This window comes from Vicia villosa, linkage group LG2 (assembly GCF_029867415.1).
Source record: "Vicia villosa cultivar HV-30 ecotype Madison, WI linkage group LG2, Vvil1.0, whole genome shotgun sequence".
NCBI lineage: Eukaryota > Viridiplantae > Streptophyta > Magnoliopsida > Fabales > Fabaceae > Vicia > Vicia villosa.
Window position 1 is genome coordinate 3,200,689 of NC_081181.1, and position 25,328 is coordinate 3,226,016.

Below are 25,328 nucleotides of genomic sequence, written 5' to 3' on the forward strand. Positions count from 1 at the left end.
CTCCTTTATATAAGAGTTGGAAAAATCAGAAAAGGAAATAATTCATTGGCACAATTGATGAGCCAATCGATTGACATAATGCTCTAATCGATTGGCCAAGTCATTTTTAATTGATTGTCATACCCAAAAAAGAAATTTTGGATATAGAGTCGTTGTAAGTCATTAAGGTGTAGTCCTAATCGTTTGATTAATCGTTAAGCCATTCTCCAATTGATTAACTTAATGCTCAAATCAATTGGTTGGCTCGGAAAATTTTTGCCAATCGATTGGCACAAATTACGAATCGATTAGTTAGTTCAAAAAATCTTTGGAAAGAGATTGGATAACTTCTTAACCACTTAGTTTGACCTAAAAAACAATTTTTAAGATAAAATCATTTGAAAAACATGTTTTAAAGTGTGTGTGTGTGTGTGTGTGTGTGTGTGTGTGTGTGTGTGTGTGTGTGTGTGTGTGTGTGTGAGAGAGAGAGAGAGAGAGAGAGAGAGAGTGTGTGTGTGTATGTATATTGCCTTAGTACTTAAAAATTATTCCTCACTTTTATAAGATTCGGGTCACTCACATAGATAGACAAACACAATCTGACAATTTTTTATACTTTATCTGAGACTTCAAGATTCTTTATTGGATAAGATTGCTCCGGATAATATAAGCACTTTAATCTTTAGTGTATTTTTTATGAGGCATGAGATGTTTCTCCTATTAGCTCACCATCATTAAGATTGAAAGCTATTGCGATGACTTTAATAATCGTTGTCATCATCAAAACTTTGGATGGATCTTCAGCAAAATTTTCAACTTTATACCCACAAACACATAGATCCACAATAGACTTCACCAAAAAACACATAGATCCACAATAGGCTTCACCAAATAGTATGCTTACCCATGGTTCACTAAAATCTCCATAAATTTGTTTGAATTGACCCTCTTTTTCATTTTTTCTTTTTTTAAATTAGGATATGATAATCTTGCCTAAGGTGAAACTTCCTTCTCTTCATTTATATCTTCTTCGCCGACTCTTCTCTTTCTTCTCATTTTTTCAATTCCATTTTCAAATTATCCCTCCTTTTCAACTACTCCTTCAACAATTTTGTTTCTTATTCTCCTTGGATTAACCTTTGTAAGGAACCTACAATGTGGTACCTACAAATCCCCCACTAGGTTGATTTGCCATATGTCTTGATAATTTTCCCACTTGAGTCTCCAAATTTCGGATGGAGGTTTCATTATTTTCATTAGCGGTTTCCTGATTAACCATGATAATTTGAAATTTGCTTTGCTTGATTGTTGTTGATGATGATTTTGATATTGTTGCTCCTGCAGGTGATGTGCATAAAGTGAAGTACTATGAGGACAGAGTTTTTCGTCAAGGGGGGTATGGTCATTGGAATATGTTTTTTGATTAAAAAAGCTTAGCTAAGTGATGACATTACTTATCTTAGAAGTGTCAACTATACTCCTACATTAAGATTACTATGGACTACTGACAATTTGAGAGAGTAATGTATCTATTCACCAGAATGTAATTACAAGCAATCAGTTCCCAAAAAGGAACTTGCAGCAGGTTTGGCTCACAGCATGTTAGCAACATTGTCACTTTAATTACCTGAGCTTAGCCACCTCTGATAATCAAAATTCACTCATAGAATAACAGCATATTTAAATAGATACAACTCTTACTCTTAGGAGAACAACAATAGGTTGGATTCGTACTTCCTAGTAGGAACGATTTCCATGCTCAAGAAGGGTTTTAATGTCAGGATTTTCACCCCAAGCTCTCTCCCTCCACAACAGTTCCACTTCATCAAATGTCAATCCTTTGGTTTCCGGAACAAAGAAAACCACAAACAAAAATGCAGCAACAGCTATAACCGCGAGAAGCAAGAATGTAGGACCAGTCCCTGCAGCTTCTGCTATAGAAAGAAATGACTGTGCGACAATCAAATTTGAAACCCAATTTACAGTAGCTGACATGCCTCCGCACATTCCTCGATACTCTTGCGGATATACTTCAGAGTTTACCGTCCACGGCACTGGCCCCATCCCTGGCGAGAAAAATGCAATGTATAGAGCCAAACCAGCAATTGCAAGCCATCCATATATATCATTTTGATTTGTGGTAGTGGCAGAGGATTGGTTAAAAAATGAGACGGATAAGATTATTAGAGAAACTATTACTCCTCCTAAGCTATATAGAGCCAATTTTTTCCGGCCTGCATGATCAATAAGGTAAATGCCAAGAACGGTTCCGGCAGCATTCAAGCCAGCAACTATGAGGGAGAGTTGAAGAGCCAACTCATTGGAGTGAAAGCCAGCCATTTGAACAATTGTTGGACTGTAGTACATCACTGTGTTTATACCTGTAAATTGCTGAAAAGCCTGTAGAACCAATAAATAAGGGATGTTATAAGAAACCAACTCACTTTTAAAAAGTTCAGAACCTAATACACCAATATGCTTCCAGAATCTAAACATGATTGATCATATGTATATTGCATCCAATAACAAGAGAATAATGCGAAATTGAAAACATAAGATTACTTGATTATGATCCTCTCATGTCACGATACAATTCTTGCAATGAGGCTGAAGATGTTGCTTTATCATAATCACACAGGATAGTCAGCTGAACAATTTTTTTCTTTAAGAAACTTTAAGGTCATAAGATACAACATGTTTATTTTTAGAAACATAGACAGAAGCAAATCGCAAAAACCATCATTCAGAAGTTAACGACAAAGAGGTGTGTAACATGTTTAAGTTTCCTTAAGCATTCATCAAAACACATGTTTAGAAAAAGGTTTATGCCATAGCCTAACTAGCAAGAGACATTTGGTCCTTCCAAGTTCCAATGACAGAAAAGTTATATTTTACCTCAAAATAACTTTTACCTGTAGTCCACCACCAGCAAGGAATGCAAGTCTGATCTCTTTTGATTTAAAAACATGTCGGAATCTCACATCATCTCTTTTTCGGCGGTCTTGCTCTGACTGAGCTGTAAGCAAAGCAACTTCATCTTCTAACCGATCAGAGTCATAAATCTTACCAAGCACAATAATCGCGTCATTTTCCCTATTCTACACATACAACAACCAAACCTTATTCAACTAAGTCCTATTCTAAACATCATGGAAAAAGGTAAACACAATAAAATTCTGTTACATTTATGTAGAGCCATCTGGGAGATTCAGGCAGCAAGAGCATGAGAAAAAACTGAACCACTGCAGGCACGCCCGAAACACCAAGCATCCATCGCCATGTCCCGGGAACCTGTGTAAAAGCAAGATTCACCAAATAAGAAACAAACTGTCCACCAGTTATCATAAGCACATTTGTGGCAACCAGTGCTCCTCTAATCTCCGACGGTGACAATTCCGCAATATAAACCGGAGCAGTAACCGAAGCAACACCAACGCCTAAACCAACGAAAACACGGCCGAGTATGAGAATATATGGATCTGGTGCAGCAGCCATGACAACTGCTCCAATAACAAATATAACATCTGCAATGATGGTTGCTTTTTTTCTTCCGAATTGATCGTTAATCCAACCGCCTATTCCTGCTCCGAGAATTGCACCGGCCACTGCCATGCTGACAATAGTTTCCTGAAGAAAATGACTTTGTCCAACGGAAGGAAAATCATCTCGAATATAAAGAAGAGCTCCTGATATAACACCTGATAGATAGTGTTGTTGACAGTTTATTTACAGCATGAAGATGTATAAATAAATATCTATAAAATACGATACCGATACATTGACACCGATAATAATTTAAAAAATAATAATAAATTAAACGTAATTACAAATATCGGCATAGATAGTTTGTACCAGTGTCGTAGCCGAAAAGCAATCCACCGATGCTAGCTACGGAAGTGAGTCCTAAAATGTAAGGGTTCTTGAAGACGGAGACTTTTCTTTCTGGATGAATATCTAAATAGCCGGAGCTTCCGGGAATGGTTGGTATCGTCATCGGAAGAAGGAACGAACTAAGCCTTTCCTAATCATTGAACAAAAATGGCACACAAGTTTAGTCCCTACATAATTAACATGCTAATGTGGTATGTGGTTGTGCTTATCGTTTTTATATTTCTATATCTGTCAGCTGACTCAGTATGTAGATAGATGGATAATAGCTTTGTCTCACCGCCATGTCACTCGCTCCTTTTTGTTTACAAAATAAATATTATTTTTAATCATTTATAAAATGTCACGACGATACTTGTTAGCATTTTCTATGAAGTAATCAAAATCGCAATTTTTAAAATTGTATTAGACAGTGTTTTAAAAACTGGACCGGACATCAAACCAGTGAGGGTACTAGGTCACTGGTTTATTGGTCGAACCACTGGGTCACTGGTCGAACCGCATGACTAAACCGGGTTAAATCGGATAATTCGGTTGAATAGACCGGTCTATATAACAAAATTATATAGGTATAAAATCTATCGAACATGATGATTCAGTCTCTACAAAATATAACTAGCACTTAAATTTTTTGAAAATATCATATTATAAAAAAATTCACAAGTTCATAATTTAAATTCAAATTTTACACATAGGTATCACACACAATAAAATAGTACATAATTATAAAATATAATTACAAACAAAAGTTTAATCGCAACATAATCTAATTGAATAATTTATAACAAAATAATTCCATTATCTACTAAATTTGATTTCAATAAAAGAAGAATTGTTTCAATGTTGGAATCTCCTTCTTCAATATCAAAATTATCGATAATAAAATCAGCCGCATCTGCAACAAAATTTTTTTTTTTAGAAGGCTTCTTTTTACACTCCTTAACTTTCTTCCTCACCACGCAAAATTTCATTAATGTCCTCAGCTTCCGTAGATGAATCTTCGGAAGCACCCCATATTTTGAAAAATGTTGATTCCTTACGTAGATACATCTACGGAAGCGCTAAAAACAAAAGTAAACACAGTTAATTTCACCTTATATTCAGTTTTACAATACTTCCGTAGATCCATATATAAAATGCGGTGAAATGGAGACTTCCGTAGATGCATCTATGGAAGGGTCTGATATAGTTCAAACCAGAATGATCACTCCCTCCATTGTTTCATTCTCTCAAAACTTCACACTCCACACCCCTAAAAACCCTACATCATCAATACCTTATTTCACTCAAAGACTCGAACTTTTTGGTGCAACATATTAAAGGGAGCTAGAAGAGACTGAATTCCAGGTAAATAATCACTTTCAGCCATTACATTGTTTACATTGTCCATGATTTTTTTCTGAAAAAAAGTTACGCTGCTTCCGTAGATCCATCTACGGAACATGTGAAAGATGAACACTTCCGTAGATCCATCTACGGAATGTTCCTAGTATTTTTTATGCATTTTGTAATTCTGTTTGATTTTTCCAAAATAAGTATGATGCACCCCGATAATATTTCAAGTAAATTATCGACGTTAGTCGATGTTTGTACGAGTGTCGATGGGGTAGTCGCAAATGTGGTAGATGTCGGAGGTGACTTTGGTAACAAGGAAGACTTTGTTGATCGTGAAAGCATGCTAACATGGATTCGTAGGACCGCAATTAGTATTGGTTTTAGTGTGGTGATAGGAAGATCGGATAATGGTACGTCAAGAAGAAACGCATTTGTAACAATAGTGTGCGAAAGAAGCGGGAAATACCATCTTCCTCTAAAGAAGTATAAAAGAGACGACACAAGTACTAGAAAATGCGAGTGTACATTTAGAATCCGTTGTTACAAGTTGTCTAACTTGAAGTGGAGATGCTCTGTTATTTGTGGTTTACATAACCATGATTTGTACGCAAAATTGCAAGGTCATCCTATTGCATGTCGGTTCGGTCTGGAAGAGAAGACGTCTATTAAAGACATGTCCTTGAATTTTGTCCAACCGAAAAATATACTTGCCACATTGAAAAGGAAGGAACCCGACAACATTGCAAATATAAAGCAAGTGTATAATCAACAGTATCGTAGTAGAAAGGAGAGTATGGGAGATAGGAGCGAGATGCAACATTTATTGAAAATGTTGGATGATAACAAATACGTCGTGCGGTACAGAAGTTGCGATAATGATGTTACGGTCTGAGATATTTTTTGGACTCATCCGGAATCCATAAAGTTGTTCAACACTTTCTCGACGGTGCTCCTTCTCGATTCTACCCACAAGACCAACAAGTATTGACTCCCATTATTCGAGATGGTCGGTGTTACATCCACAGATAAGACATTTGCCGTTGGTTTTGCTTTTTTGGAGTGTGAAAAAGAGGATAATTTTAGGTGGGCCTTCGAGGTGTGTCAGTCACTTTTGAAAAAATAAGTTGCGTTGCCTAAGGCGATTATTACGGACCGCGACCCCGCTTTGATGACTGCGGTTGCAAAGGTATTTCCTTCTTCCGAGCATTACTTTGTCGATATCACATAGCATGTAATGTGAGAATCAAGGTTAAACCCGCTGTGGGGACAAAACCAATAGTCAAAGGTGGAAAGTCGGTGAAGCCTAGAGTGATGTTTGACCAAATAATGGATGCATGGGCTCGTATTGCAAAGGCGTAGACAAAAGAATTGTATGCCGATGTCGTGTTGCAATTTCGAAAAATATGTGAAAGATATCCCGATTTATTGAAATACATTAAAAGCACCATTCTTGACAAAGTGAAGGAAAAGTTTGTTTGTGCGTGGACTGATAAAGTCCGACACCTTGGGAATACTACTACCAATAAATTTGAGTCCGCACATGCTACTTTGAAAAATTGGTTAAGTGATAGCAAGGGTGATTTGTGTAAAGCATGTGACACCATCAATCACATGATTTCGAACCAACACAACGAAATACAAATGTCGTTCGATCGGAGCATTACGGTTTTAGAGCATCGCTTTAACGACAACATCATTTACTCTTAATTGCTCGACAATGTGTCCCGGGCCGGATTGAATTATATATTTCATGGGGCAAAACGAGGTGAAACAATTGGTGGCGATACCTCAAAGTGTGGTTGCACTATTACTGACACGTTTGGTCTCCCGTGTGCTTGTGCTATTGCTAAAAAAGTGAGATTAGGTGAGCCAATAACAAATGAATGAAATCACTCCTCATTGGAAAGACTTAGTTTTGATGATGATGGTTGTGTCGAAGAAGAAAATTTGAATATCTCTATTGTTCCCGAATTGAAGGCGATACAAGAGAGGTTTTCGAGTGTCGATGACAACACAAAATTATATATCAAGGAACAATAGCGAAGGATTGGATTTCCCGAAACAACGGACATGAAAACACCGTCTCAACTCGTTAAGACAAAAGGTGCTTCGAAGAAAGTGAAGTCTACGCCAAACGGCAACTCAACAACAAGTTCCCCTTCATATTGTGAGCATGTCCACAAACGCTTTTCCGACTCACCTACTCCACAATCGCAAAAATCTCAAAAGAGTTCAAACAAGAAAGCTCACATAAGCAAACCGCCTCCGACACCTCTTGTTCCATAAGTTTTGATTCCAACACCTATTACTCCAAAAGTTCTGATTCCAACACCTATTGCTCCATTAATTGAAGAGGTACTAATTGCTCCAAATATTCCATTCATTGACTAGATGCTGGTTTTTATGCATAAATACATCGACCGGATCGTCAACATGGCGGGGGACAGTAATTGCGGAATTCGGGCCGTATCGACTTTGCTTGGTATGGGAGATGATGCTCATGAGCTTGTCTGTCATGATCTTATGGAAGAGTTGGTGAACCACAAAGGATCGTACATGCGGGTATTTGGAGACAACACCAAATTTCAATCGGTCAATGATTCTCTTGTTCCTTTGAGGGACACATATGCACCGGAGGAACATTGGATGAGATTCCCGGAAATGGGACATCTAATTGCACGCGCATATGACATGGCATGCATTGACTTGAAACCTTTTTCCCGCTTCGCACCTCCTACAAATCCAATTGAACGTATTATATGTGTTGGATGGCTCGCCAAATCGCGTCATTTTGTACAAGCTTACTTGAAATTGGGTTGCCCAATACCACCGACATCACCGGAATGGGATCTATATCATATCGAACTTGCCGATACATGGCCGGATGTATTTGTTGATAGGATGCATGAATACGAAAGATTGAAGATTATCGATAAACAAGCGAATGCGAAAAAGTCAAAATTAGAATCACCAATAGATTTAGCTGGCGACGGTTCTTTTCACGTATTTATCTAGTTTCAAAGTGTAATATATACGCTCTATAACATTGTAATATAATGCTTTCAAATTGTTTCTGTTTTGGTCCTAATTGTGTTTCAAGTATTTTTTGTGTTTTGGTCATAAATGCTGGTTGTTGTTTGTTGTTCTGTCAAATTTAATAGCAAGAAAATTTCTGTAGATGGATCTACGGAAGTGCATTAGATGGAAAATTATAGGTTTTTACCGTAGATGCACCTATGGAAGCGTATTACTTTGAAACTTAAGGGGCTTTACCGTATATGGATATACAGAAGTCCTATGCATAGGCTTTGTGTGGCCCATATTTTCTTGAAGCTTCTATAAATTTGGGGTTTCTCTATTTGCATTACCCACAAACACAAACCCTAAACACAAGCACAAAAATGTCTCGCATTAAGCCAAATGGATGTCGCCAGCCAAATGATCACCGGCTAACAATGCGGCCTCGGCATCCCGTTTTTGAACCGGAATACCGCAGACGGAATGGGCATGTCATTTTTTCTCCCGTCAAACCCCTCGTTCCGGTGATGTTTTAGAATACCCATTTCTGCAACCAACTCAAGAGGACTATCATGTCTTTTTTAAAGGGGAACTAAAAAACTGGAGAAGAAATCAGAACAATCCAGAGGCTTTGGACAAGGACTTTGCTTCCTTCCTGTAACAAGGAGTAACAAGGAACGTTGGTGGGTCGAAGTGCATAACGACACGAATTGCATTGAAATGATGAACGGAGCAGATGAAATTGTTTTAACCATTGTAATTTCTTAGATCTGTAAGTTCGTTTAATTTTCTATTTTAAAATTTTGTTGTAATATTTTCGTTGTAATGTCAATTAATCAACGCAATGTGTGTTGTGTGTTTTATGGAAATAATGTCTTTGTTCTGGTTTATGGAAATAATGTCCTTGTCCTGATTCCATAGATGAATTCCTTTATGGTTCCATTTCCCTATTCATTTACATGCACTTAACTTATCTTGTTGATACAATGAGAGATATTTGCCAACATATGTTAAAATAAAAGCAAAATGACATACATGTGTCTGTCTATATGCTACTAGTAAAAGAAAAATGATACTACTCATCCATCATCTCATTAATTATTGCGTCTGTTTTTTTTTTTATGCTAATTTCGTAGATGGATCTACGGAAATCTTCCGTAGGTGCATCTACAGAACAGAACAAAGAAAAACAAAAAAAATGGGGTGTTTCCGGAGATTCATCTACGGAAACACGAGGGCAAAATTGTCAATTCGGTGGTGCGTGAGCAAGCCAAATGGTGGAAAAAGAAATCCTCAAAAAATAAATAACCAAAACCTTGTCTAAATTTTAAAACCCCAAACCGTTTAACATAAAAACAGAACCAGACACCAATAATGAAAAACGGGTACCCATATACTGAATAGATTTATAAACCGGTTTCCCTCCAAACCGCAAATCGAAGTGACCGAACCCTAGCTCCCATCTCCGAACTCGATTTCACCGTTCTTCTCACTCTCTTTCTCCAGCTCCGGCGACGCTTCTCCACCTTCCTTTCTCTGTGCGCGATTCCTTCACACTTCAACGCTGATAGCTTCACACTTTAAGGTAGCTTCGCTGCAATAATTCCAGCTCTCTTTCTCTTTCTCTTATGTTAGCTTTGGTAATCATGTGTGATTTCTGTTGATTCTAAAATTGATTATGCTAGTTTAATTGATTATGCTAGCTTAATTGATTATGTGTGTTTTCGGTGAGCTTTTGAATTAAATAAATTTGAGTTGATTTGAGTATAATTGAGTTTGAGATTAAGTAATTTTGTATGTTTTCTTATCATGAATGATAGTTTCATATAGAGTTTAGTGTAAGCTTTCAACATAAGGAAGGACAAGCTGATTTTCAACTTACAATACCAAACACTTGTGGTATAATCTGAATTGTTGATTTCATTGATGCATACTGCTTATTTTGATATGTGCATGTTGCGAGTTACTGTCCTTTTCACTATTTTTGCAAATAGTCGAACTTAGTTGCCACGTGTAATTTGCAACATCCGACATACATCAATACGACGCCTTAAACTTATTTTTCGTTCTTTTAGGGATCAATACCGCTTTCTCATTATCACTTACCTAAAAAATGAGCAGTTCTGGAGACAGCTCCCCGGATTGGCTGCGTTCTTTTCAGGTATTACCTTATTTTGTCCTGATTACAATTTTTTAAATACATACTTCCATTTTTGCAATCTTCACATTGTATATGAGTTCCTAAGAATTGATTAAGAAATGCTAACACCATGGTGCTTATACATTTTCCTGCTACTAGGTACCCACTCCTGATTCGCCGTTGGCATTGTCATCTGATTCTGATCCTTTACATGATAGTGGTGGCTTTTCAGATGAGGATAGAATTGACGATGAAGAGTCATCTCCGAAGTCACCAAAGAATCCAAATGTCAACAAAAACAAGAGTGCTACAAGGAAGAAAAGGGATACGCAAAAGGAGAAAAATGGTACACTCGATATTTGATTTTCCATTGCCGATCCCTCAAGATGAAATAGTATTTATGGTCAATTGACTTGAGATATACAATGTGAGAATCATTTGAGAGTTTGATTTTTTATTGCATTATCATTTTGTCCCTTGGTACTATGATGCAGGAAAGAGGGAGGAAAAGAAGATCAAGCTTGACTCTGACATCGACAAGGAAACCAAGCACAAAGTAAGATCCATGCCATCTCATCTTTAATCGTTAGGTAGCATTTGTAGATTTATGGAGAAAAACACACTTCCTTTTGCCTTATTATGGGCATCGTGTCACAAATATGTTCTTGGCTTTGGCCTGCCACTTATATTGTTATTTCTGATAATATCAAATGTTTTTGCATAGGAACCCATTCATTCACTGTGGGAACTGTCATCTGATTCCGAGTCATGCCAGGATCATATTCCAAAAACTGAAGATCATATTGATCAGGTGGAAACTTCTAAGCCCCAAATATCTCAAGCTCCTGCTAAAGTAGAATGTGGGGATGGACTTCATGACAAAGATGGAAAGTCTCCATCCAAAAAGGCTTCAAAAGCAAAGACATCCCAAAAACAAATAATGGTAGAAGGTTCTACACCAGTAAAAGGGAAGAAAACAAAGGTTAATGTAAATGGGAAAGGTATGAAATGGTTAATTTTTACTTTTAAGAAAAAAATGCAATACATTGCCCCATCTTAATACATATGGATTTGAAATAGGCACTTCTTTATTATTTTGTACATGTATATGGAAATGGGACAGGTGGTGATGGAGATGTAGAGGCTAAAGAGGAAGAAACTGTTGGAAAGCCTGTTGGACTGAATGTAAGAATTTCATTGTTATAATGATTTCCTAAAAATGGCTTGCAGCATGCCCATCACTTTGATACATGAATAAATAATAACTATCAAAGACCACATTGACTGCCTATCTAGTCTGACATTCTGAAATTTGCTTTCTATTTGTTCTAGGTTTCCTCCTCAATGTTGCCTTTGACGCTTTCTGAGAAAGTTCACCGTACAAAGGTCAGGATTTCCTTTGCTAAATGTCTGGTTGTTACTGGTCATGTTTAGATACTACCACGGGGACAGCCAGATGAGTAACATGTTTCACTTTTGAAAACAAATAAAATTCCGTGGAAGAAAAGTGATACAAACTGGTACCAAACATAGAAATATAGAGGATATAACTGACTTTTATTGAACAATTCGGGTTATCGTTGTCAAAATTTGGATTGCAACAGGAGACCTAGTTTAAAGAATTATAACAGGGAAAAAAAAAAAGATAAATACTTCCCATCCAAGTAAATTGTGTGTCTTGGTCGCTTTCTTCTACAAATTTGAGAGCTTGGTCTCTCCTAATCAAAATCCAGTCTCAAAATAAAATGCCTTCAATTTTTTGCTATTTATTCAAAATCTATCTAAAAAAAAACTGTCAGCCTAATAACATAACTGCTGCCTAAAATATAATAACTACTGGTTGTTGCTTAATAACATAATAATTGCAGGCTAATATAATATAGTAACAATAATAATTAGGGGTGTAGCAAAAAGTTGATAGTTTGATTTACAACTTTGTTGAGTGGGGATACATATGACATATAGGTTTTTCCTAAAAATCACATCTGTTGTAATGATTTACCTTTCTCTTTTTATGAAATAGGAATGAGCCAATGACTAAATGCTGCTCTGTTTTGCAGGCTCTTCTTGAGTGTCAAGGTGACTCTATAGATTTGAGTGGTGATATGGGAGCTGTAGGGCGGATTATTATCTCAGATTCCCTTTCCGGGGATCCGGAAATGTGCTTAGATTTGAAAGGTATCTTAGAACACGTGTTTTCTGATTAACAAACAAATATTGTTGTCTTCAATGTATAAAGAGACAAACACATACATCTTGATGATAACACTCCGTATTCATGCAGAATCATAATACAGCTTAGCTAAGTACTGTACTGATTCTTGTGTGCTGACTTTCCCAGAAACAGCTGACTGTATGCTCTAAATTTTTAAATATGGGAATCTCGTAATCATAAATAAAACCTTGACTTTTAGTGATCACCTCATTTTTTGTCATTGATTTCTTCTCCAAATTATATGCTGCTGTAATGCATACATTATTAGTCTTCCATTTTTTTGTTTTACACTGTATTTGTATGATAGTGGCAACCTATATCTGATTGTTCAAATTTTAATATTCTTTTCAGGAACAGTCTACAAAACATCTATAGTTCCTTGCCGGACGTTTTGCGTTGTATGTCATCTTGGATGTAATCTGTATTTATCATCATGGCATTGAAAGTTTTTATTTGGCCTTGTAGCTAATTACTTCCATGATTAAGGTATTATACCTTTCAAATATCGCTTTAATGAGTTTATCTTTTCTTTTTCAGGTTAGCTTTGGGCAGTCAGAGGCAAAGGTCTGTTCTTTTATAGGTCCTACTTATTAGCTCAATTTACGCAGTAAATATTTCTGAAGTCGTCTTGATTGCTACTTATCGGTTATCTACTTATTTCCTCATTTATTTACGTATTAGTGATTAATCATCCTTGACAAGGACTTTGTAAAATACGGGCCAACATTGGTGTTTAAACTATAATTTATTTTCAGATAGAGGCCATCATGAATGACTTCGTACAGCTGAATCCACCGTCTGATGTTTATGAAGCCGAAACTATGGTTGAAGGTAATTTGCATCCACCAACAACTAACTGGGGCTTGTGTCTTGTAGTATTGCTTTAAATATTATGCACGATTTCTTTGCCTGACATCCATTCTTTTCATGTGAGAAGGGACATTGGATGGTTTTTGCTTTGATTCTGATGAGGAAGCTGGCAAGAATCAGAAAAGCACCCACCCATCTGATCAAAATGAGAACGCCGAGGAACAGACACCTGGTAAATCCAAACGGAAGGCAGACAAAACATCAGTAAGTTTCTCATTTGCTTTAGGTTTTAGATTGTCCCTATTAATAATTTTAAATACTGGTGCATACATACTTGGTTGCTGAAAATTTGGATGCAGGGTGCTGAAAAGAAAAGAGGTAGAAGTACCGGCGGAAAATCACAGTCAAAGATATCCAAGAAAAAAGCTCCAAGTTCCAAGAGAGCAAAAACTAAGAAATGAGTCAAAGAAACATTCTATAACTTCTTAGTTCTTATATATGCAATATGCCATGTAATTGAATTAAAAATACAGATGCTAAATCAATTTGCCAATGACGACAGAGATGGCAAATTGGCGATAGATCAGTTGTTGTTAGAATTCTTACCAAACCCTGTGCAGGAGAATTTAAAGAACATAGTCTGCTGAATGAGTTATTATCAATTTCTTATATATATTCCTCCTTATTAAAATTCTCATTGTGGTTACTTTTCAGAGTGTTATTTCAATTTGATAGTTATCCTGTCTTTCAACTTATCTGCACTAGCTGGTTACTGTTAACCAGTTTGTTTTACATTATAGTGTATGAAAACTAATCTCTAATAATAATATAAAAAAATAAATTTAAAAATATAATAATAAATCGAATAATCTATCTGTTAGTATGAAACAACATGTTGTTTGCTGTAGGATGCAACATAAGATTTGGATTTTATGTAAATTGAGCTCCAATCAATGTTTCCTGATCGATATAGTTCAGCAGTTCCTGCCTTTTTCTGTCATAAAGCTGTCGCCCATTCTATGCCCCTTCATTTTATGCTATGTATCTTTGAGATTTTAGTTTGGTTAGTTCCCAATCTTTGCACTTTCATTAATTAATATGCTTCAAGTTTCAACCATTTGCTTCACTTACTACCTTCAATCTAGCATTTTATAGGATAGTAAAGGATTTAGCTATTAAGGATTATTGTTCATTGTCCCTCCCTAGAAGATTTTGTGAGTCAGAGTTATTGTTATTGTTGTTGTTGTTGTTTTTGTTCATGTCAGTGCTGCCCCAAGCTCTCTCTTTCCATATTAGCTCAACCTCATCAAAGGTCAATCCTTTAGTCTCAGGAACAAATAGAAACACAAACACAAAGGCAAACACTGTAATGATAGCAAGAATCAAGAAAGTGAGAGCAGTTCCTATAGCTTCAGCAACAGAAAGAAATGTCAGAGAAACAATGAGATTGGAAACCCAACACACAGTAGCAGCCATACCCCCACAAACCCCTCTATATTCCTTAGGATATATCTCCGAGCTCATCGTCCACGGCACCGGCCCCATTCCCGGTGAGAAAAACGCAATATATAGTATCAAACCCGAAACTGCTAGCCATCCAGTACTACTTGCTGCTGCTGCTGCTGCTGCTGATAATGATTGGTTTGAGAATGACACAAACAAGAGAACCAAAGACGCGAACACGCCGCCTAAGCTACAAAGAGCTAAGATCCTCCTCCCTGCATGATCAATGAGGTAAATACCAAGAACTGTTCCAATAGCATTCATTGCTGCAACAAAGATTGAGATTTGAAGAGCCATTTCGTTAGATTTAAAACCAGCCATTTGAATTATCGTCGGACTGTAGTACATCACAGTGTTAATTCCTGTAAACTGTTGGAACACCATAAGTCCTGCTCCAACCATGAATGCTAATCTGATTTCTTTAGATATAAAAACATCTTGAAATCTTATTTTCTTGTTTTTCTGTATGTCTTGTTTCGCCTCAGCCGTTAGAAATTCGACTTCATCTTCAAGACGAGCCAAGTCATAGATGTTGGAAAGAACATCAACAGCTTCATTTTTTCTATTCTTCATAAAAAGCCATCTAGGAGATTCAGGGAGGAAGAGCATGAGAATGAATTGAACAAGTGCAGGGACAGCCGAAACTCCCAACATCCATCGCCAAGTACCGGGAACACGCGTAAAGGCGAGGTTAACTATGTACGAAATAAATTGTCCGCCAGTAATCATGAGAGCATTAGTACTGACTAAAGAACCTCTGATTTCGGAAGGCGATGCTTCGGCGATGTAGACGGGGGCGGTGACAGACGCAATTCCTACGGCGTAGCCAACAAGAAAGCGTCCCATTATGAGAATGTAAGGATCAGGTGCAGCAGCCATAATGATTGATCCAAAAATGAATATAACATCAGCAAAGAGTGTTGACATTTTTCGTCCGTAAGCATCGTTAAACAAACCACCTGTTGCTGCTCCAAATATCGCACCAGCTATTGCCATGCTTACTATTGTTTCCTGCAGAATTTTACTTTCTCTAACAGATTCAAAATCATCTTTGATATATAAAAGTGCTCCTGATATCACACCTGCAAATTTTATTTAAATATTTTCATCGGAACCGTTTATACACCCTCAAAGACGGCCCTAATTTTCCATTAACATATGCGGCCAAAAGATCTTATGCATAGATCAAATATATTATTTATGCACGGAGTTACCTGTGTCGTAGCCAAAAAGCAAACCACCAATGCCAGCGACCGCGGCAAGACCGAGAATATAAGGATTCTTAAAAAATGACATTTTGCGGTCAGGGTACAAATCCAAATACCCTGAACTTCCTGGCGCCGATTGCAACGTAGTAGTAATAACAACATTCGTCATCCTCGCAACGCCCTCAACAAAATATGGGCGTTGGAGGATCAATTTAAAAGATGATTTCTATTTATCAATCTACAAATTAGTTAACATCATTAATCTTCTTGTTTTCTGTTAAATTTTTCTATTAACAACAAACGTTACAAATCCTTTTTTTCTTGATTAATAACATTGCATAAAATTAGCATATCCTAGACTTGATGAACATTTTAGCTCCTTAAAAACAGGCACCTCAAACTCGATGGTTTGCTTGTGTACTTTATGAAAAGACCAACAAAAGTTTAAGTTATAACAAATTCATTAGCTGGAATTTTTTGAATCATTGTTTGGTTACCTTCACTCACCAATGATTAGAATGTTATCCTCTTTAATTTTGTTGATAAATCATTAATAGTCTATATATATTTAAGGTAAATAAGATTTCAATAGATTAACTTAGAAAATTTTGTTACAAAATATAGGTTGTTAATTTATTTATTTTTTGCAAAAATAGATAATAATAATAATAATAATAATAATAATAATAATAATAATAATAATAATAATAATAATAATAATAATAATAATATTTTAGAACTATATATTTTATTTTAAAAATAATTAAATATCGAAATTGTAAAGAAAACAATAATTAAATATTTTATTGTAAAAAAATTAAGTATTAAGAGGTGTCGATGCTACATTGATCGGAAAAAAACTACACTAAACAATACATAAGTATGAAACACAATGTAAGGAATTATATAGCAATCCATCTCTTTATCATCACAATTTTTTTTTACATATTTGAAGTATTAGCTAGAGAAGAACAAAAGGTTAAATCAACATTTGTGATTATTCTACTCTACCTATAACATACAAAATCTGCTTGTGTCCCTCAGATAACATATTTCCACAAGAAAGATTGTCTTCACTCTTCAAACATTGGTTGGTTCTATATGTGACTTTGTTCTAAAGAAAAGAAGGAAAAAAAAACATTACTTTGATCAGTTGTAGATGAAGTGGCATCCATCAAAGCCTGTTGAGAAGCAAAAAGCAGCATTAGTTTCAAATATTGAGTTTATTTGGCAAAAAAAATGAACCAAAGAAGTTTATTTAATCAAAATCTGTTTTTTATGATCATAGGACTCACTAGGGTCAACTGAAACCAATACTGCTGTCCCTCCAAACTCACAAGTTCCACCAGAAGCTTTAGTCCTTTGCCAGTAACTATTGAAGGCATATGAAGCATGTGCAAATACACTGTCCGGCTGATAGCAAGGCCCGTTGGGCTGAATCGACGTGCAATCCGCTCCTGACCAACAAGCATAATTCATGGCCTCTTCGATGATTGGGTCTGGGACTGAAGCCTTGGCCACACACCACAATGCGGCCTGTGGGGCGGCTTTGGCTCGCGGCGGGATGCTGGGTGGTGGGTAGACTACAGGTGGCTGAAATACTGTTGGGCTTGGGATAGTGCCTCCACTGCCTCCACTTGGAGACGGAAATGTACCTGATGGGCTTGGGATAGTGCCTCCACTGCCTCCACTTGGAGATGGAAATGTACTTGATGGGCTTGGGATAGTGCCACTGCCCCCAGTAGGGGAAGGAATAAATGGTGTTGGTGTGGGCTCGTAGTATGGTGGGGCGGGCTCGAAATAAGGTGGAGTCGTCGATGACTCGGGCGGGCCTGGAAAAATGACGGGAGGATTCAATACAGGCTCTGGTGAGCCTGGTATGTTACTGGGTGGGCTTGGAACAATTTCAGGTGTTGGTGTTGGAAAACTTTCTGGTGGGCTTGGAACAATTTCAGGTGTTGTTGGTGTTGGAAAATTTTCTGGTGGGCTTGGAACAACTTCAGGTGTTGGTGTTGGAAGATTTTCTGGTGGGCTTGGTGTTGTGGTTGTTGGAGCTGGAGGTGGGCTTTGGGCTGGAAGATAAGGTGAGGTGTAAGAGTAAGGAGGTGATGGTAGGGTAGGTTGAGAACCGGTGGGGGTCGGAATCGTGGTAGGAGTATTTGGTGGAGGATATACACAATATGGAGTGCTGTTTTCTGGACCTAGTGATTCATAAGGAGGCAAAGATAATGGAGAGTTGATACTATAGGGTTGTGCATTTGATGAATATATAGATGGATTAAAATCAAAATGTTTGATTATTTTCAACTTCTTCGAGTTCTTGTTGATTACAGTTCTTCTGTGTTTAGGGGCTTTCCATATTCTGATTGATCTATCTGCATCTGCAAAGTTGAAAGTAAAGAGGCTTCTGAACAGTGAACTTACTCTCTCACACACACACACACACACAATTTATAGATATATGCATCTAGATATGATATGCAAACAACTTCCATATATAGTTCTTCTATGCAAGATCATTGATTCATGGTTAATTACTTATAACTAGAAACTTTAATTTGGCTTACCACAATGAGTGAGAGGAATAGTAGCTAAAGTCAGGTAGAAAAGAAGTATTCCAGCATTCATTCTTCCTCTGCTTGTTTGCATTTTCTGTTACTGCAATGCCACCAGATACACAAGGATTTGGAATGAACCTTTGGCTCACTCACTATTGCACAACAATTTCTCTGTCCTGAAAAACCTAAAGGTGGAACAATGGGAGGTTTTTATATACAAGCAACTTGGCAACCCCTAGAATTGCCAAGAGTAAAGGAAGAAGAGTAGACAAGTGGTTCTGTTTGAGATAAAGATTGATACTTTGGGGAAGAGTAGACAAGGGGTTCTGTTAGGGATAAAGATTGATTCTTTGGGTGACAACTTTGATGCACTGCTATACTTGGTTGAAGATGTATTGTATGCATGAAGGAATGATAAAAGTACAGAAAAAGAGTCTCATAAATGTGTATTTTATGGAAATTAGTGCACCGTCTAAACAATTATCCTTTTTGTGTTTCCATGAACTAATTTCATGATGGTATATATGCTTACTTCGCCCTTTGGAAAAGTCTGGTTTTTTAAGCTCTTTTTTTTTGCTTGCTTTCTACTCAAAGCTCACTTGCTTACTTTTTCTCAATGGAGAGACTAGAACTTCCCTACTTGTGGCTTGAGGAAGAAGGGTAAGTCACACTAATATCAATTAGAATTCATGCATAGAAGTTCACTCATGGTTGAAAAGAAAAAGAAGAGAACAAAGAATTTTTTAAAGAAAAATGAATAATTGTAACATAACTTATAACTTATAAAGTACATTCAATTTTGTGTCTAACTGGAGATGGTTTCTCCAGTATAGTTTTCCAACTCATCATCTATACTAGTACAATACAAATACACACTATCTTTCTTTTTTTTTAAAATTCCTAGTTTGTGTTTCGACTTTCCTATTTCTGCTACTTGGAATACGCCTGCCTAAGCAGGCAACTCATGAGGAACAAGAAAGCATGCATACGCCTGGTCGATATGCCCATGCTGGGGGTAAGCGAGCATACTTCTCCATTCCTGGCTGCTCATCAAACGGGTGTTCCACTAATTTGAGTAGCCTACGAACTTCTCCAAGATCACCAATTTCTGCAGCATCAATTGCAGTCTGGCATAGATAGTTCCTGAGAATATATTTAGGATTTACAGTATTCATCGAGGTCTTCCTCTCATCATCAGTCGTGCCACTGGTAGAGAGCTGCATAAACCCAAAGCAATAATCAGAGATGTCAAAAGTACAAACCATCTTGGTCAATTGATTTAACTACATAAATTATCACTGCAACTTCTGCAACAAACATATGACAAGGTAAAAGTACAGACTGATTATATCATATGGATAAGATGAGCAAAATTTAAAAAGGTAGACATATCCATGACGCTACTTGGAAAGCCCAATAGTACTCAAAGTCAAAGCCTTTAGCTAGTTAAACTACGAGTACTTGCTCATCTGTGATCTGAATTGAAATGTTCCAATCCAATGATAGTACGGATTTTGAAAACTGCTGGTTAAATCAAGATAAATGAACCAAACACACTTTACAAGCATTGATCCAAGATTATGCCTATTGAAAATTAAAAGGGCAAGTTTAATTTAAATGGAACCTTATCAAAACTCAAAAGTCAAACTATGTGATGCAAGTGGTACATACTAAGACTTTTGTGCCAAAGAATAAATAGAAATGACTAGTACGTTGATATGAACACCTAAAAACAGATCATTTCCACATGTTCTTCCTAAATATACGTAGTCAAACCAAAAACAAAATTGACATAAATTTTAAGAATGACAATCGATTTGCTAAGAAAGGTTGTGCATAAACAGAGAAAAGCACAAACAATTATACCTCATTAATATAGGTTTTCAACCAACTTGTCCATGCTTCTTTACGCTCTTTACCAATATCTAACAAAACTGACTTTAGTGGCACTAACAATTCTTCATCCGGAATACTTGTGTCTGCTTTAATATTTGAGAGTGTACGAAAGAAGTTTGTATAATCAACTTTGTCAACAGCCATGTTAGTAAGAAGTTTGCCAATCAGCTGCTTATTATACTTTGGGAGGCCAAGCTTTTTGGTCATTATATCTTGATAATCATCCATAAATCTTGATCCATATCTGAAAGAGAACAACCATAATGTGAAATTTTCTCCTATAAGGGGGTGAAGGAGACAATCTAATAGAAATTTTACTATTACCTTTCCAAAGCATAGTTAGCCTCTTTTTCATTTATTAAATGAGCTGCTGACAGTGTTGTTGTAAATTGTGCAAGATTCCATAAACCAATATCAGGCTGATTTGCAAAACAGTACCTTCTACCCGGAAGGTCGGTGGTATTTGGGGTAAACTTAGGGTCAAAAGCATCCAAAAACCCAAATGGACCATAATCAATAGTAAGACCCAAAATGCTCATGTTATCCGTATTCATCACACCATGAGTGAAACCAACGCCCTGCCATCTAGCAATCATGGAAGCAGTACGCTCAGCAATCTCTACCACCCATGCTGATAACAAAGGATTTATATTTAGCATTGTAGTTATACTTGAAATAAAATTTAGAAAAGCAACTGAATAAGCCCATAAAAAATGAAGATAGCATAATCATGTCACTAGTAACTGGCCAACTTAATTGACTGGACCTAATGCAAATATACACTTGGACAACTGTCAAAATAAGATGGACTTGGTGTTATAAAGAAATTTCTCTCCCTAACCATGACAGAGATGATTATGGGTGTTATCTGCACCACCATGCACCAAAGGGGGAACGATGCCTCCCCAGCTCCTCATATATAAAGGTAAACATGTTCATTCTAAAGTCTTAACACAACAATTTCTCAGTCCCCCTGTTTTGGGTGCTGTATTCCTTCCCTTTATATACCCCCCTACTGCTTAGAAGTCTTCCTAGTCTTAGGCATGAAAACTAACTGAATCTCGTGGTTCGTAAGGTAGATAGCATAACCATCTTCTTAGTAATAAAAAATCCGTCTTAGGAGTTTTAAAGGAGCATCCTGGCCCTTCTTTATGACACATGAATAGCAATGATCTAGAAGATATAACACGGGAAGAGCTCACGGGCATTTTATTTTACTAAAAAGAAAAATGAAGTTTATTTTCTTTTTTATAGAAGTTCAAGTAAACCAAACACTGAAAACAAACGGTGCAAATTATCTTTGTTCCCTGTCAACCTTCAACCAAAGTTTGAAGCTGTATAGCCTTAACACTAACTACAAAAACAGGAGATGAAACCCCAGAAGTAGATACCAAACAATATAAGCAGAAGATCACAGTCATGCCTCCACACAGTAGTTTTATACAAAATTTGTTATCATGTCATAATATATACAGCAGTCAAATCCAGAAAACATAGGCTTGACTACTCCAAGATAAAAAAAAGTTTCATTAGTTTGTGCGTTGGACCAGACTGTAACATCATATTTCCTTACAATTAGAACATTTATGCTTATACGCAGTCTGGTAGAATTAACTTCATGAATTCCATATCTTCCATCCTATAGTTATGTTACTAATCTCTAATTAGGTTCTCAAAATCAGGCACTACCAGTGTTGTTAAATAGTTGTTGTGACGGAATGGTGTTGCACATTTTGTGTCAACCACCATAGACAATTTATGAAGCATCCCCCGCAAGGTTGCAACCCCCCATTTATGTGGAAGAATTTTGTCCTTCCGCCATAAATTGGTAATCCGTCATTGAAAACATTGGGTATTAGTAATACCATTGTCTACGCAAGGGAATTAGCCTTGTAAGTTTTTTCTTAATTTGTAAGTTATTTGGGCTCTTAAATATGTTTATAACAGCTTAATTTTTAGTTTGGAATTACTTGGTCCCTATGTTTCAGCTACTTGTTTGAATTCATGTAATCAATTTACACAGAAAAGAAGTTTAATGGCTATTTATTCCTTCAACATAAATTTTGAGGTTAAAAAGTAACCCCTCCTAAAGGAATTATTTTACCTGCATACTTGTTTGATGTAAGATCCACAACATCTTCATCACCAGTGCTGAAAGATAAGCTTTCACTCTTACTCATGTTCTCAATATGAGGAAAGTGGTGCTTAATAGCATAGTCTGCCAAACCACGAACAATTTCCAGGTCCTGATTACTACCTCTGGAGGCATGTATTTGATATGACCCAAAACGCAGAAAAGATTGAGCAACTCTGCAAACAATTGCACCCTGTTCTTCCTTTGGATTGCCACTGCATGTATGATATTAACAACATATTAAAATAATTAATTTTTATCTGTGCCAAATACACTTCTGTAAAGATTGATATTGAAAATGCCAAGATACTGAAAAGTTTTTCATAATATATATATAGTATATAGGGGAAAAAAGATTAGTTATATCATTCATTCTACGAAACACAGACTTTACAAGACAAGAAATTGGTTTATCAAATAATTACGAAGAGGCTGGAATTTCAAATAAACCATAACAAGCTAAAGGCAATTAACAATAGTGTAAGCTGAGACACATATTAGAAAAGGCCAGCATTAGTGGAAGTTCAGTGAGCATACTCATAGAACATGTCTCGAGTGACCAACTTTCCAGTATTCACAAGACAAAGAGCACGGGTTGTTGGTATCCCCAGGTGATGCATTGCTTCGCTGCAAAGAAACTCCCTGATGCTGCTACGGAGCACTGCAAGGCCATCAGCGAACCGACTGTAAGGAGTCTTCCCTGCACCTTTAAGCTGCAGTTCCCACCTTTCAGACTTTGAATTCAGTATCTCTCCAAGTGTAATTGCCCTACCATCACCCAACTGCCCAGCCCACATACCAAACTGATGTCCGCCATAGCACTGAGCATAAGGCAACCTGTATAGTAGAGGGTCAATCACAAAAATGCACCAAATTAATCAGCCAAAGTATATGCTGACACGTGTTTCAACACTTACGTTCCAGCCAAAGGTGATGCACCAGAGAAGAAAAGGGGAAATTCTGGCCTTTCAAATCTGAAATTCAAACACATGAATTTAGTAACTGAAGTGAAGCATATTACACATTGGCATGAGCCCATGATTTTGTATCCAAGACAGCAGCAATAACAACAACAATAATATGATGGATCTAAGAAACTTAATCCAAGAGGCTTGTTGTGTGTTGTATGTTTTCTAGCTTTCCTGTCTAAGCTTATAGTCTATATCTAGCTAAATTTAATTGAGTTATTCGAGTAAAAAAAGTAGTTACTGCGACAATATGAATTACTATCAGAAACTAACATATAAACCCCAAACAAAGCTTTATATTTTATGTTTATGTATCTAGAGAGTGTAAAGGTTTCATGTTATATACTCTTGATATCTTTACAATAAAGCATAAATTTTCAAAATCAAATTAAAAACTCAAGGATGAGTTTCCCTTGTAACAAGAGAGTAACTCAGACAGGTCAACTACAACAATGATTGATGTTTCAGTTAAACTATCAACATATCCCTTTTATTCATCTGTCACATTATCATATGCCTACACAAACAACCTTATTAATTATCCGCTATTTTCCGCTCCGTAATCAACAACATTATGCCTACATATTCCAAACTATGTAGAACCCCCTAATTCTCTAGTTCTGAATTAAATTCTCTCTCTCAACAAATAGCAAATGCATTCAGCTTTGAAAAAAACGCAACCAAACTCACTCTTTATTGTCCAACTCAAGTAAGTTAGAAACAGATTCAGACCATGCTACAAGCTGAGGATCATCTACTTGAACTGATGGCGAAACTCTCGTATAGCAAGCATGCAAAACCTGAAATTCCAAACAAACCAAAAAAAACCTAATTTTCATTCCTAATCAAAATTACAAATTGAAAACCTAATTTTCAATCTATCCAACAACATAAATTAAATTTAACCTCTCTCGGAAACGGATCGGTCCTGGGATCAGAAGGCAATTCCCTAACAAAGGAATTATCCCAATTGAGATCTTCGAGACTCTTCAAGTTGCTACTGTGAATAGTCTGGTTCTTAAAATCTTGAGTTACAGAGTCTATCAACGGTGGCGGTGCCGCCGACGATCCACCGTCCGATGAATCCATGACTCTGCATGCGCGAAAACGGTTACGAGGGTAGAATAGGTAATTCCTAGTAACGCCGCGTCGGAGAGAGTTGGAGAGTGAGATTGGAGAGAAGAAACGAGTGAGAAGCGTTGTTGTTGTTGTTGTTGTTAGTGTTACCATCTTCTCTTTCTTTTAATATTTCAATTTTTCGATTTTCATTACATTCGAGACATTTTTGGTCGGGTCAACACAAACACGTAACTTTTGCAATTTAATTTTTGTTTTTTTAATTATTAACAAATTATTATTTTCATGTGGTGTTTAATTTTTTTATTTTTTTTTGTGTGGTGTTACTCAATTTTATTGTGTTGCTTATAAATATACACGTGTACTAGTATCTCTGAATCTGAGACTAATGTTACTTTTTCTTGTTTGAATTGAATGATTAATGTATGGTTTAATAGGTGTACGGAGGAAGTTGGATTTGGATCGTAGTGGAGGAAGTTGAATTGTATCATTACAGTCTATTTTGGTGTGGTGAAATACATGTGTGGATAGATTTAGGTTTCAATCTGATAGGTTGACTAAATTAAATCATTACAATTTATTAAAAATATTTAAGAAAA

At 36.6% G+C, this 25,328-nt stretch overlaps 7 protein-coding genes across 9 annotated transcripts; 3 read left to right on the forward strand and 4 right to left on the reverse strand.

The window, feature by feature from the left end:
• Positions 1 to 1,490: 1,490 nt before the first annotated feature.
• Positions 1,491 to 4,081, reverse strand: LOC131648806 (inositol transporter 1-like). The gene is made up of 4 exons (XM_058918527.1): positions 3,832 to 4,081; positions 3,163 to 3,677; positions 2,892 to 3,077; positions 1,491 to 2,379 (listed from the first exon to the last, which is right to left on the reverse strand). Exons 1-4 carry the CDS (start codon positions 3,971 to 3,973, stop codon positions 1,717 to 1,719), a joined length of 1,506 nt encoding a protein of 501 aa, XP_058774510.1. The 5' UTR covers positions 3,974 to 4,081; the 3' UTR covers positions 1,491 to 1,716.
• Positions 4,082 to 5,407: 1,326 nt separating this feature from the next.
• Positions 5,408 to 6,094, forward strand: LOC131648473 (uncharacterized). Its single transcript, XM_058918225.1, has one exon. The coding sequence runs from the start codon at positions 5,408 to 5,410 to the stop codon at positions 6,092 to 6,094; it is 687 nt and encodes a 228-aa protein (XP_058774208.1).
• A 1,541-nt stretch (positions 6,095 to 7,635) lies between these two features.
• Positions 7,636 to 8,217, forward strand: LOC131648474 (uncharacterized). Its single transcript, XM_058918226.1, has one exon. The coding sequence runs from the start codon at positions 7,636 to 7,638 to the stop codon at positions 8,215 to 8,217; it is 582 nt and encodes a 193-aa protein (XP_058774209.1).
• A 1,422-nt stretch (positions 8,218 to 9,639) lies between these two features.
• Positions 9,640 to 14,056, forward strand: LOC131648810 (DNA-binding protein BIN4). Its single transcript, XM_058918534.1, has 13 exons — positions 9,640 to 9,805; positions 10,296 to 10,381; positions 10,520 to 10,706; positions 10,855 to 10,916; positions 11,085 to 11,361; positions 11,484 to 11,545; positions 11,693 to 11,746; positions 12,421 to 12,538; positions 12,927 to 12,973; positions 13,113 to 13,139; positions 13,331 to 13,406; positions 13,513 to 13,649; positions 13,745 to 14,056. The coding sequence occupies exons 2-13, from the start codon at positions 10,334 to 10,336 to the stop codon at positions 13,844 to 13,846; spliced, it is 1,197 nt and encodes a 398-aa protein (XP_058774517.1). The 5' UTR covers positions 9,640 to 9,805; positions 10,296 to 10,333; the 3' UTR covers positions 13,847 to 14,056.
• Positions 14,057 to 14,209: 153 nt separating this feature from the next.
• On the reverse strand, positions 14,210 to 16,571 carry LOC131648808 (inositol transporter 1-like). The gene is made up of 2 exons (XM_058918530.1): positions 16,103 to 16,571; positions 14,210 to 15,970 (listed from the first exon to the last, which is right to left on the reverse strand). The coding sequence occupies exons 1-2, from the start codon at positions 16,263 to 16,265 to the stop codon at positions 14,568 to 14,570; spliced, it is 1,566 nt and encodes a 521-aa protein (XP_058774513.1). The 5' UTR covers positions 16,266 to 16,571; the 3' UTR covers positions 14,210 to 14,567.
• Positions 16,572 to 16,960: 389 nt separating this feature from the next.
• On the reverse strand, positions 16,961 to 19,221 carry LOC131648809 (extensin). Of its 3 annotated transcripts, none has more exons than XM_058918533.1 (4): positions 18,664 to 19,221; positions 17,806 to 18,477; positions 17,392 to 17,751; positions 16,961 to 17,277 (listed from the first exon to the last, which is right to left on the reverse strand). In XM_058918533.1, the coding sequence occupies exons 1-4, from the start codon at positions 18,743 to 18,745 to the stop codon at positions 17,246 to 17,248; spliced, it is 1,146 nt and encodes a 381-aa protein (XP_058774516.1). In that variant the 5' UTR covers positions 18,746 to 19,221; the 3' UTR covers positions 16,961 to 17,245. The 3 variants fall into 3 exon arrangements, with proteins under 3 accessions (XP_058774516.1, XP_058774515.1, XP_058774514.1); XM_058918532.1 differs by having other exon boundaries at positions 17,392 to 17,697; positions 17,752 to 18,477; XM_058918531.1 differs by having other exon boundaries at positions 16,963 to 17,277; positions 17,392 to 18,477.
• Positions 19,222 to 19,365: 144 nt separating this feature from the next.
• Positions 19,366 to 24,949, reverse strand: LOC131648807 (uncharacterized). Its single transcript, XM_058918528.1, has 8 exons — positions 24,559 to 24,949; positions 24,343 to 24,452; positions 23,602 to 23,658; positions 23,222 to 23,521; positions 22,655 to 22,899; positions 20,875 to 21,181; positions 20,521 to 20,794; positions 19,366 to 19,871 (listed from the first exon to the last, which is right to left on the reverse strand). The coding sequence occupies exons 1-8, from the start codon at positions 24,880 to 24,882 to the stop codon at positions 19,617 to 19,619; spliced, it is 1,872 nt and encodes a 623-aa protein (XP_058774511.1). The 5' UTR covers positions 24,883 to 24,949; the 3' UTR covers positions 19,366 to 19,616.
• Between the last annotated feature and the right edge of the window lie 379 nt (positions 24,950 to 25,328).

What these genes read in the sequence shown, in the direction of transcription:
- LOC131648809 (XM_058918531.1), bottom strand. Translation starts at nt 18,745, where the DNA reads ATGCAAACAAGCAGAGGAAGAATGAATGCTGGAATACTTCTTTTCTAC. An exon ending in TATTCCTCTCACTCATTGTG is followed by an intron (nt 18,478 to 18,663) that starts GTAAGCCAAATT and finishes TCAACTTTGCAG; the next exon opens with ATGCAGATAGATCAATCAGA. An exon ending in ATTGGTTTCAGTTGACCCTA is followed by an intron (nt 17,278 to 17,391) that starts GTGAGTCCTATG and finishes GCTTCTCAACAG; the next exon opens with GCTTTGATGGATGCCACTTC.
- LOC131648473 (XM_058918225.1), top strand. Translation starts at nt 5,408, where the DNA reads ATGCACCCCGATAATATTTCAAGTAAATTATCGACGTTAGTCGATGTT.
- LOC131648474 (XM_058918226.1), top strand. Translation starts at nt 7,636, where the DNA reads ATGGCGGGGGACAGTAATTGCGGAATTCGGGCCGTATCGACTTTGCTT.
- LOC131648808 (XM_058918530.1), bottom strand. Translation starts at nt 16,265, where the DNA reads ATGACGAATGTTGTTATTACTACTACGTTGCAATCGGCGCCAGGAAGT. An exon ending in GCTTTTTGGCTACGACACAG is followed by an intron (nt 15,971 to 16,102) that starts GTAACTCCGTGC and finishes TAAAATTTGCAG; the next exon opens with GTGTGATATCAGGAGCACTT.
- LOC131648807 (XM_058918528.1), bottom strand. Translation starts at nt 24,882, where the DNA reads ATGGTAACACTAACAACAACAACAACAACAACGCTTCTCACTCGTTTC. An exon ending in ACTCGAGACATGTTCTATGA is followed by an intron (nt 22,900 to 23,221) that starts GTATGCTCACTG and finishes TCATACATGCAG; the next exon opens with TGGCAATCCAAAGGAAGAAC. An exon ending in TGAAAACCTATATTAATGAG is followed by an intron (nt 19,872 to 20,520) that starts GTATAATTGTTT and finishes GGGTTTATGCAG; the next exon opens with CTCTCTACCAGTGGCACGAC.
- LOC131648810 (XM_058918534.1), top strand. Translation starts at nt 10,334, where the DNA reads ATGAGCAGTTCTGGAGACAGCTCCCCGGATTGGCTGCGTTCTTTTCAG. An exon ending in AGCCGAAACTATGGTTGAAG is followed by an intron (nt 13,407 to 13,512) that starts GTAATTTGCATC and finishes TCATGTGAGAAG; the next exon opens with GGACATTGGATGGTTTTTGC. An exon ending in GGAAGGCAGACAAAACATCA is followed by an intron (nt 13,650 to 13,744) that starts GTAAGTTTCTCA and finishes ATTTGGATGCAG; the next exon opens with GGTGCTGAAAAGAAAAGAGG.
- LOC131648806 (XM_058918527.1), bottom strand. Translation starts at nt 3,973, where the DNA reads ATGACGATACCAACCATTCCCGGAAGCTCCGGCTATTTAGATATTCAT. An exon ending in CCAGATGGCTCTACATAAAT is followed by an intron (nt 3,078 to 3,162) that starts GTAACAGAATTT and finishes TTGTATGTGTAG; the next exon opens with AATAGGGAAAATGACGCGAT. An exon ending in TTGCTGGTGGTGGACTACAG is followed by an intron (nt 2,380 to 2,891) that starts GTAAAAGTTATT and finishes TTGGTTCTACAG; the next exon opens with GCTTTTCAGCAATTTACAGG.